At 45.8% G+C, this 11,539-nt stretch overlaps 1 protein-coding gene across 1 annotated transcript in view; it reads left to right on the top strand.

The window, feature by feature from the left end:
* Positions 1–10,466, top strand: part of LOC310855970 (nuclear receptor ROR-alpha A-like) — a gene marked incomplete at its 3' end in the record, with an annotated part of 48,608 nt that extends 38,142 nt beyond the window's left edge. Inside the window, exons 8-17 of the mRNA XM_083761186.1 lie at positions 437–578; positions 1,653–1,801; positions 2,333–2,582; positions 3,672–3,773; positions 5,634–5,755; positions 6,157–6,289; positions 6,583–6,690; positions 7,039–7,149; positions 8,321–8,433; positions 10,287–10,466. Of these exons, the coding sequence (XP_083617312.1) occupies positions 437–578; positions 1,653–1,801; positions 2,333–2,582; positions 3,672–3,773; positions 5,634–5,755; positions 6,157–6,289; positions 6,583–6,690; positions 7,039–7,149; positions 8,321–8,433; positions 10,287–10,466 (1,410 nt within the window). The remainder of the gene's footprint in view (positions 1–436; positions 579–1,652; positions 1,802–2,332; positions 2,583–3,671; positions 3,774–5,633; positions 5,756–6,156; positions 6,290–6,582; positions 6,691–7,038; positions 7,150–8,320; positions 8,434–10,286) is intronic.
* Between the last annotated feature and the right edge of the window lie 1,073 nt (positions 10,467–11,539).

The raw sequence follows: 11,539 nt of genomic DNA, 5'->3' as shown, positions 1-11,539 counted from the left end.
ATTGTTCCAGGGGTATAAAGTCCATCACCCATAATGCATTGTTCTAGGGGTATAAAGTCCACCCATAATGCATTGTTCTAGGGGTATAAAGTCCACCCATAATGCATTGTTCTAGGGGTATAAAGTCCACCCATAATGCATTGTTCCAGGGGTATAAAGTCCACCCATAATGCATTGTTCCAGGGGTATAAAGTCCACCCATAATGCATTGTTCCAGGGGTATAAACTCCATCACCCATAATGCCTTGTTCCAGGGGTATAAAGTCCACCCATAACGCCTTGTTCCAGGGGTATAAACTCCATCACCCATAATGCATTGTTCCAGGGGTATAAACTCCATCACCCATAATGCCTTGTTCCAGGGGTATAAAGTCCATCACCCATAATGCATTGTTCCAGGGGTATAAACTCCATCACCCATAATGCCTTGTTCCAGGGGTTCTTCCGTCGCAGCCAGCTGCCCAGCGTGTCCTACTCCTGCTCCAGACAGAGTAACTGTCAGGTGGACCGCGCCTCCCGCAACCGCTGCCAGCACTGCCGGCTGCAGAAGTGCCTTGCTCAGGGGATGAGCCGCGATGGTGAGCAGGCCGGCACGCAATGCTTCATACTGGTGTTGTATATGAGCTGAGAACATATTCTACTAATGTCTCCTAAATCATAACAGTTTTCTGGAGAAAAAAAACAGTTTTTTTAATCAGTGGTGCTCACACTATTTCACGTAAAGGACCCCCAGAATGATATTTCAAAAATAGCAGATCTACAAGCTCATAGCAGCACGGCTCCTTGTAACAAAACAGCTTTAAGGACATGTCGCACCAATGCAACTCCTTGCAAACCAAACAAATGTGCAACTGCCATTGGGGATAATGGTAACTATATAACTACAATAGAGGGTATATGCGCATGCTTAAAGTTAATGGCACATCGTGTGGCAAAGCAACAGGCAAAGTGAGTTTAACATTGTTTAATGTTGTTTAATGCAATCAGAGAGGACCTTTCTGTGTGGATGTAAGGCCAGGAAAGTAGTTTTTTGCCACTATAAGTAGGCATTCCTGAATAACTTCCTCGTTTGACGATGATGTCACGCGCATACTGTACCCTCTACTCTCAACCGTTTGGTTGCAAGGAGTTTCATGGTGAATCCAGGGGCGGCCTTAGGAATCTGGAGGCCCGTTTCAAGACCAAATATGAGGCCCCCATATACCTATGCCATCATTATTTTGTTGAGGCCCCCCTGAGGGTGGAGACCCCCCCCCCCTGAGGGTGGAGGCCCGTTTCAATTGAAACTGGTGAAACATACTTAACCCATTCTGACCGGGCACCCATTTTGGTGTTAGCATCATGTTATGCTTTAGCTATTGAAAAATAGCAGATCTACAAGCTCATATCGCGCCACCGAGTGGCGCGATACGAGCTTGTAGGTCTGCTATTTTTGAAAAATCGAAGACACTTTTAGAATCTGATCTCAGGTCAGAATGGGTTAATAATGAAACTGTCAGGATGTAATAGACATTTTTATAATCTGATCTCAGGTCAGAATGGGTTAAGGCCTCCTATGGGCGAATCATTGGTGCGGTTAACTTTGGGCCTAAGAACAGACCCGTGGGGGTGTTTAAAATGACCCTGTGCTCCCTCCCTCCCTCCCTCCACAGCGGTGAAGTTTGGCAGGATGTCAAAGCGCCAGAGGGACTTTCTGTTTGCAGAGGTGGCGCGTCACCGCCAGCAGCAGCAGCAACAACAACAACAACAACAACAGCAGCAGCAGCCGCGACACGCGCACTGTGACCTCCTACGGCCCAGGGTTAGTTTACTTTAGTTTTAATGTTTTTAACCCCGGTTTGCTATTTGGCTTAGTTGGTATTTGGTGAAAAGGGTTGCAGCTAGGGGTTAGTTGACTTTTTTAATTTAGTTGTTCTAGTTTATTTTTTAATTTCCTTAATTAATACAGTCAGGGGGAAGCTTATAGCAGATCGGCAAACTGACAATGTGTCGCATGATTGCTTCGCAACGTGTGAGCTTGTAGATCAGACATCTTTCACTATTTCTGAAGGCAAATAGTGCCTCTTTAATAGGATAATATGACATTTAGTTATAGCTTCAGTTAATAGTTTTAATTTTTTTATTTCGTTTAACTAAAATGTTTTGTCAATTCTAGAATTTGTCATGTGGGTAGTTTTTCTTTTATTTTTATTTAATCAGACCCAGTGTTTGTCCAGTGGAAAACTCGTATGAATCTGATCTCAGGTCAGAATGGGTTAACTAAATGTTTTGAACTCTAGTTCTTTTGGTTATAGTTTGTATTTATATATAAAATAACCCGTCTCGATCCCAGATGCAACGCCACAACAACGCCGGGCCTCCTCCTCTGCTGCAGCCTGGCTCCGCCTACCCCTTCCCCACCGGGGAGGTCAGCGAGCTGCTGCCCTACCCCGCCGAGGCGCACTCCTACCTGGTGTACTCCCCAGGCGAGTCCCAGGCTCCAGGCGGGGCCTACCACCACCACCACCACCACCACCACCACCGCAGTGCCAGCCTGTCGCCTGTCACCAGAACCCAGGGCAGAGGGGACTCTGATGGGAGAGGTGAGGTGGACACGCACACACACACACACCCACACACACACACACACACACACACACACACACACACACACACACACACACAGAAACAACTTTATTGTCACATCACGGTTTATTGGCACACACATGCACGCCGGTGTCGGTATGAAGTCCGTCCGAAGATGCATGCACGTTTTGACGGTCTTCGTCTTTCCTGTGATTTTAGCCGTTACCTGTAACTCTCAGATCAATGACGCAGGGTTCATGGTCTTATTTCACTCTCTGAGACCGTTTCCTGTAAATAACACCTTTTATTATTGTAGCCTATATGTCTTAATTGATGATGAATTGAACACATAATATATAGGACCACAATAACAGCATCTAAATCAATCAAAAACTATTCTCTGGATTTTGTAGAGTCAACTAAACTAGATCCATGTTAATTGTCTTGTAATGACGTTCTAAATGGTAAATGGTGCATTTTTGTAGCGCTTTTATCCAAAACGCTTCACATAGATGTGCATTACATTCACCCATTCACACACACATTCACACACACATTCACACACACATTCACACACACATTCACACACACATTCACACACCCATTCACACACACATTCACACACACATTCACACACCCATTCACACACACATTCACACACCCATTCACACACCCATTCACACACCCATTCACACACCCATTCACACACACATTCACACACACATTCACACACACATTCACACACACATTCACACACACATTCACACACACATTCACACACACATTCACACATCTACCCCCAGTGGTTACGTACTGTACTGTATGTCATGTCCTGTCCCGCACGAATGAATGACACACTGGGCTGTATTTCGCATGTCTTAAGAACCAGGTCTTATTCCCTAACTTGAGTAAACTAAAGACCTGGAGGCGTGATCAATGCTCTTTGGCTATTCTGAGTGGCCAAAGAGCATTGATCACGCCTCCAGGTCTTTAGTTTACTCAAGTTAGGGAATAAGACCTGGTACTTAAGACACGCAAAATACAGCCCACTGTCACTGCTGTCAATCATCGTATAAAAGAAATGTCCACCTCTTGTGGTTTTTTAGGGTATGATTCCAGACAGGCGTCACCTGACCTGATGGGGATTCGAACCTGCGGCCACATAGGTGAGCTGTTCGCTCCATATCCACACACTCTGAAGAACATAGGTGAGCTGTTCGCTAGTCCATATCCACACACTCTGAAGAACATAGGTGAGCTGTTCGCTCCATATCCACACACTCTGAAGAACATAGGTGAGCTGTTCGCTAGTCCATATCCACACACTCTGAAGAACATAGGTGACCTGTTCGCTCCATATCCACACACTCTGAAGAACATAGGTGAGCTGTTCGCTAGTCCATATCCACACACTCTGAAGAACATAGGTGAGCTGTTCGCTAGTCCATATCCACACACTCTGAAGAACATAGGTGAGCTGTTCGCTCCATATCCACACTCTGAAGAACATAGGTGAGCTGTTTGCTCCATATCCACACACTCTGAAGAACATAGGTGAGCTGTTCGCTCCATATCCACACACTCTGAAGAACATAGGTGAGCTGTTCGCTAGTCCATATCCACACACTCTGAAGAACATAGGTGAGCTGTTCGCTCCATATCCACACACTCTGAAGAACATAGGTGAGCTGTTCGCTCCATATCCACACACTCTGAAGGTGACATGTTATGTTACATATCAGGGTCGTGCACACATAGACATCAAAGGGGGCTTCAGCATCTGCCCTTTTAGCCCGTCTGTAAAACAACTGCCCCATACTCCAGACCACGAATGCAGCATTTACTACATGGTGAAAGAAATGCAAATGCCACTCCTCTCTCCTTTCCATGCCACGCCGGAAGCACCATTCAGGAGATTGTTTTTTCTCCGATGTCTCCTGAACTTGAACGCAGTATTTGGCCTTGAACAAATTCGTTTTTCTAAATCCATTGTCGTTACACCACATCTACACTAGCTAAAGAGTGCTGGGCTGCGCACCGAAAATGGCTGATCTACAAGCTCTCAAGACGCGTGGTGAGCTTGTAGATCTGCTGTTTTCGCTATGTTTTGACTTGGCCGCGGCCTCCTGTGCCGGAAAAACAGGCTCCCCTCGTACAGTTTTTCGTACTTTTACTGGTTTTTCGATTTTACTGTAAACCTGTAGGTAACAGGTACCGTCGCCCATAATCCATCTCGCCCTCGTTCTTTTCCCCCCGCCAACCTCATGCCGTTCTCGCTGTGCGGCGGTTCCTGTATTCTTTATTTTGTTATACTGAGAAATATGTTCAGGGTTAGGCATAGTTTTACTGCAGGGGTTAACGATAGGATCAAGGTTAGGTTTAACCGTTTAAGCATAATTTACTTATAGTTACTTTAGGAGGCTGAGCAGTTCCGTCGGCGCCGACTTTGTTGGTATTCGACCTGTATGTGAAATGCATCCTCTGCATGTATCCATCCAACTATTAACAGCAGTACACACTATTAATGTAGTAGGTGGATGACAGTTTGCACCTCTGTCTCATATCTCATCATGTGTAGATTCATTTCTCTACTATTAATCTTAATAATCTACTGCAGGGTTCCCCAATTAATTTTCCTCAAGGGCCATATTTTGACTATAGGGTACCAGGCTGGGGGCCGAGTCCGTACGCGCGAGGTCGAGGTCTTGCCCTTTTTAAAAGGATGCCCAGTTTGACATGCATAGGCTACTGACCCCCATTTAATGCCATTTATATCTGGGGACCCCCCCCCCCCCCCCTTCTTCCAGGGGCCACAAGGGGGCGCTCCGTGGGCCGCAAATGGCCCGCGGGCTGCATATTGGGGAACCCTGATCTACTGTAACAACAAACACATGACTGTTAAACAAAACAAAACAAATTCCACCTTTTAGTGTTTTTCTTGTGTGTGTGTGTGTGTGTGTGTGTGTGTGTGTGTGTGTGTGTGTGTGTGTGTGTGTGTGTGTGTGTGTGTGTGTGTGTGTGTGTGTGTGTGTGTGTGTGTGTGTGTGTGTGTGTGTGCGTGCATACAGATGAGTTGTGTGCCAGCGTGGTGCGTGCTCACAGAGACACCAGTCGGTTCACCGCTGAGGATCTGCACACTCTGAGATGGAAAGTGTTCACCATCGAGGAGATCCATCAGTACCAGAACAAGGTGTCTGTCTGTCTGTCTGTCTGTCTGTCTGTCTGTCTGTCTGTCTGTCTGTCTGTCTGTCTGTCTGTCTGTCTGTCTGTCTGTCTGTCTGTCTGTCTGTCTGTCTGTCTGTATGTCTGTCTGTCTGTCTGTCTGTGTGTGTGTGTGTGTGTGTGTGTGTGTGTGTGTGTGTCTTTAACCGGCTGTAAATAAAGTTTTATACTTATGTCTCCCTGTCAGTCGGTAGATGAGATGTGGGCGTGGTTTCACCTCTCTCTCTCTCTCTCTCTCTCTCTCTCTATCTGTCTGTATGTACAGTATGTCTCTATCAGTCGGTAGACGAGATGTCAGATGTGGCCATGGTGTCTCACCTCTCTCTCTCTCTCTCTCTCTGTCTCTCTGTCTCTATGTCTCTCTGTCAGTCGGTGGACGAGATGTGGGCGTGGTGTTCGGTGCGCGTCACCGAGGCCGTCCAGTTGGTGGTGGAGTTTGCCAAACACCTCCCAGGGTTCCGTCTGCTCAGCCAGAACGACCAGATCGCTCTCCTCAAGACCGGTGAGACCATAATACATACCGCGTTCATACATCTGCACGGTTTGGCTTATTCTCTCAGGCCAAGACCCTCCAAAATGATCTTTGAGCCAGAGTAGACGTTAAAATAACCCCAGTCATTATGTTTGAAAGTGAAATATCAATTTAAACTTGTTTCCATTGTCTCCTGGTATTAATCAGGTTCCAAGGAGGTGGTCCAGGTTCTGGTACATTTAACGGGTTTCTCCATGTTGTAATCAGGGTCCATGGAGGTGGTTCTATGGTACATTTAACGGGTTTCTCCATGTTGTAATCAGGGTCCATGGAGGTGGTTCTGGTCAGGATGAGCAGGCTGTTCAACACAGACAACAGCACTGTGTTCTTCGACGGGAAGTTCGCCGGAGCTGAGCTCTTCAAGTCTCTGGGTGAGAGTACAAAAAAGTACAATTATTGTATACATTTTAAAACGGACAAATGGACACATCTAAGAAATCCCATGAATAAAATAAAAAAATTAACCATGTCTCGCTAGATTAGCTGTTTTTCCAATGTATTTGCCACTGTTGTCCTGCACTTTTTTGCCATGAGAAATTAATTGTGTAACTGTTTGTTTTTTACTGTTTGAGACCGAAGACAAATTTCCACACGTGGACAATAAATGAAACTAACTAACTAACTAACTAACAAAACACAGAACTGGACGTGTCTCCACTTCACAATGTATTGTTGGACATGTTGGTCTGAACATGCTGAACATGTCTGTCTCCCAACAGGTTGTGGGGATCTGATCGCCGCAGTGTTCGACTTTGCTCACGGGATGTGTGCACTGAGGCTGACTGAGCAGCAGGTGGCACTGTTCACCGCCCTGGTGCTCATCAACACAGGTATAAGACCTGCAGGCAGACCAAGTCAGTCCCTTTTCAACAGTGGTGGAAAAAACAACTCGATTGTTTTACTTTAACCCATTTAGACCTGAGGCAGACTCTACAAAATGTCTTCTAAAATCATGACAGTCTTATAGGAAAAAAAACTATGTTTCTATGTCAGTGATTTTCAAACTATTTCATGTCAAGGACCCCCAGGATGTATTTGGCCGCCGACCCCCCCATCTCAATATGTTGTTTCAGGGACCCCCCCCCCTCCCCCAGAGGCAAAGATACCAGTTAAAACGTTCACTGTGAAAGAATATATAGTATATTCAAAGATATATATATATATATATATTCAAAGACCACATGTTCATTTTTCACACCATTGGTGGTTGTTGCAATCACCTGCGCTATGATCAACTTCACCTGACAAAAATGTTTGTTTACGCTGTGTTTTAGTTTGGGTCTTTTTATTCCTACATCGAATGAGAAGAAAGAAAAACTAATCTGGTCTTGGTCTCGATTCGGTCTCGCCTCCCGTCGGTCTTGACTCGCACTCGACCCCCTCCCACACTCTGAGTTGAGTCGGACTTGGTCTTGACTTGGACTCGCTTTAGGCTGTGGCTCAGGAGGTAGAGCAGGTTGTCTTAATGATCCCTGTGGGTTGGCGGTTCGAGTCCCGGCTCCTCCTCCTGTTCACATGTGAAAGTGTCCTTGGGGCAAGACACTGAACCCTACATTGCCTCCAATGATTTGGTCGATGTGAGCTCGCCACCGTCTGTGTGTGAATGTGGAGAAGTGAGGACGCAGGCGTCGACTGTTCGCCGCTTCACCTCCCACTGTATGAATGAATGAACCGTTGTAAAGCGCTTTGAGCACTTGGAAAAGCGCTATAAAAATACAATTCATTAAAAAAAATGCAATTAATTTAGGTGGACTGGACTACAGATAAGTACATGTTTCATATTCTTTATGTACAGTAAGTACATGATGTGTTCACAGACCGTCCGTGTAGTACATGTTTCATATTCTTTATGTACCGTAAGAACATGATGTGTTCACAGACCGTCCGTGTAGTACATGTTTCATATTCTTTATGTACAGTAAGTACATGATGTGTTCACAGACCGTCCGTGTACATGTTTCATATTCTTTATTATTATTCTTTAACATGATGTGTTTACAGACCGTCCGTGTCTGGAGGACAGAGCCACGGTTCAGAGAGTCCAGAGAGAGCTGGAGCTGGGACTGACCCACATCCTGACCCACACACACACCCATGAGGGACTGGTCAGCAAGGTACACACACACACACACACACACACACACACACACACACACACACACACACACACACACACACACACACACACACACACACACACCCATGAGGGACTGGTCAGCAAGGTACACACACACACACACACACACACACACACACAACACAGGCGTTGCAGCTTTGATGTTGGAGCTGCCCTGTCTCTTAGTAGAACTTTCTGGACCGCTGTCAGTCATTTAGTTAATAATAATAATAATAATAATAATAATAATAATAATAATAATAATAATGAATTGCATTTTTATAGCGCTTTTCTACTCAAAGCGCTTACAATGATTCATTCATTCATACATTGGGAGGTGAAGCGGCGAACAGTCGACACCAGCGTCCTCACTTCCCACATTCACACAACCAATGGTGGCGAGCTCACACCGACCGACTCATTGGAGGCAATGTAGGGTTCAGTGTCTTGCCCAAGGACACTTCCACATGTAGACATGTTAGTTAGACATCATAGTTGCTATGGCAACATGATCACGTTCACATCCACACACAACAAACACATGCAGAATGTGATTCATTGTCTCGGTAAAGAATGACTCGGTTTGCGGCAACCACAATAAACCACATGATGAGATCATAAAAGTCTGAACTCTGAACCCAAGCCAAACCCAAATTTGTGTTAATTGCTGCTATTTGTCCAAAAGTTGTGCAAAACGATTGCTGCTAATTATCTCAAAAAGCTTTATACCCTGATTATATAACGACACAATGTGACATAGCTCAGTTTACACAACGCTGTATAACCAGTAACCACCTCCTGCTGTATACACTTCCCCCATTTTAAACAGTTTTACTAGCCCTGGAACATGACTGCCATGATAATTATCATGACAGTCATGCAGTAACTTTGCCCTGTTTTTTGCAGTCGCTGCATTTACAAGATTTCCGTATATATAAACATTCAGATTTCAAATATAAAGTACTCACAAAGTGTCCCACGGGTGTTAGTTAGTAGCAGCGCGAGCGATTAGAATTGCTGCGTCCCGCGTTCTTTAATAAAAAGCATTTTTGTCCGAGCTCTCCGGCTACTTTTTTCAAACGGGGTTCGTTTGGGAAATCCACAGTTGCACACCGGGAGCGCACTCGCCTATTAGTCTGTATTGGCAGGGCGGTCAGCGTACCTATATCGAACACACCGAGTGCCACCCTCCTCCCGACCGATATGGGCGCGTAGTTGAAAGCCAATGGCAAAATAACACCTCGGATAAAAATGCTTTTTATTAAACAACGCGGGATGCAGAAATTCTAATCGCTGGCGCTGCTACTAACTAACACCCGTGGGACACTTTGTGAGTACTTTATATTTGAAATGCGAATGTTTATATATTTTAATTATTTGTAAATGTAGCGTCTGCGAAAACCAGGGTGAAGTTGCGTCATGACTCTCGTATGAATACGAGAGTCATGTTTACAGGGCTACAGTTTTACTATGCTCAGGTATTTGGAATGCTGTCGAGCACTTAAAAGAGAATATTGGCTGAATAATTCAGCCAATATTCTCTTTCAAGTGCTCGACAGCATTCCATTTTGCTTTGGTTTTGGGTTGTCTCTTTCCAGTATGTCGGGTATCTTTCTCTCTTTCTCTTAGTTTAGTTTAGTTTAGTTTGTTTGCACATACACTTTTAAAACATGATGGTAAAAACAAAAGGAGAGAAATACTTTTATATGGAACGGAAATCAGACGATGTGCTGGAAAGGAACATCCCAGAAGGGCTTGTTGAGTACAGTATGTGGCCTTCCTAAATGCTACCAATTAAGCTTAAATTAAATGAAGGTGTCAATGAAGATACCTCCCTCCTTCTATCCCCAGCTCCACCAGAGGATGGCGGTGTTGCGCTCCCTGTGCCGTCTCCACGTGGAGAAGCTGCGGAGCTTCAGCCAGCGCTACCCTCTCACCGTGCAGCGCCTGTTCCCCCCGCTGTACCGCGAGCTGTTCGTTAGCGACGCCGAGCCCCCCACCACCTCCTCACCACCAGGGGGAGCTCACTGACCGACCACCGCCTGTTCCCCCCGCTGTACCGCGAGCTGTTCGTTAGCGACGCCGAGCCCCCCACCACCTCCCCACCACCACCAGGGGGAGCTCACTGACCCACCACCGCCTGTCCCACCCGCTGTACCGCGAGCTGTTCGTTAGCGACGCCGAGCCCCCCACCACATCCCCACCACTAGGGGGAGCTCACTGACCGACCACCGCCTGTTCCCCGCTGTACCGCGAGCTGTTCGTTAGCGACGCCGAGCCCCCCACCACCTCCCCACCACCAGGGGGAGCTCACTGACCGACCACCGCCTGTTCCCCCCGCTATACCGCGAGCTGTTCGTTAGCGACGACGATCCCCCCACCACCACCAGGGGGAGCTCACTGACCCACTGGTTCCCAAACAGTGGGTCGGGACCCATTTTTGGGTCGCGGAAACATGTTTATGGGTCCCTTTATTTCTTTGTTTCCTACATTTATTTTTGTTGAGTGGTGCAGCCTCTCCAATGACCAGCAATGTCCGTCCCTATCTATGTCTATATATGTCCCTATGTTTAGCAAACGCATGAAATCTGTGTGAAACAAGCAGGTTTTTTCTAGGGAAACATTTATTATTATGGATATAAAGTAAACCCAGTGATTCTCATACATGGACATTATATTTGAACACTTTATATGGACAAACCGGCACGTTGACATGAACACAGAGAATACACATATTTATACATTTTTCGATGCAGCTATCGTTACACCTCTACTACTTCCAGTCATTCATTCTGTAGGCCTACCTTTTGAATGGTTTGCATTAGACCAGTGGTTCTCAACCCGTGGGTCGCGACCCCTCGGGGGGGTCGCCAAATTATTTTGGAGGGTCCCCAAATTATTAAAAAAAGAAAGAAAATAAGTCATGTTTTGAGAGAACTACTCCTTTAAAGGGCCACTTCACCCCTTTTGCAACCAGGTCGTATTTTTAATGATGTTTAGGAGACAAGGAACATTTTCCTGGTGTTTTTTTATGTGGGTAAATATGTGTGTTTAGTATTTCAAAGTGCCAGTGATGTCATGGACACTGGTCTCACTTCCTTCCT

The sequence above is a fragment of the Protomyctophum parallelum genome, assembly GCF_964188405.1.
Source record: "Protomyctophum parallelum genome assembly, chromosome: 3".
Lineage (NCBI taxonomy): Eukaryota > Metazoa > Chordata > Actinopteri > Myctophiformes > Myctophidae > Protomyctophum > Protomyctophum parallelum.
This window is presented reverse-complemented; position numbering and strand designations above follow the sequence as displayed.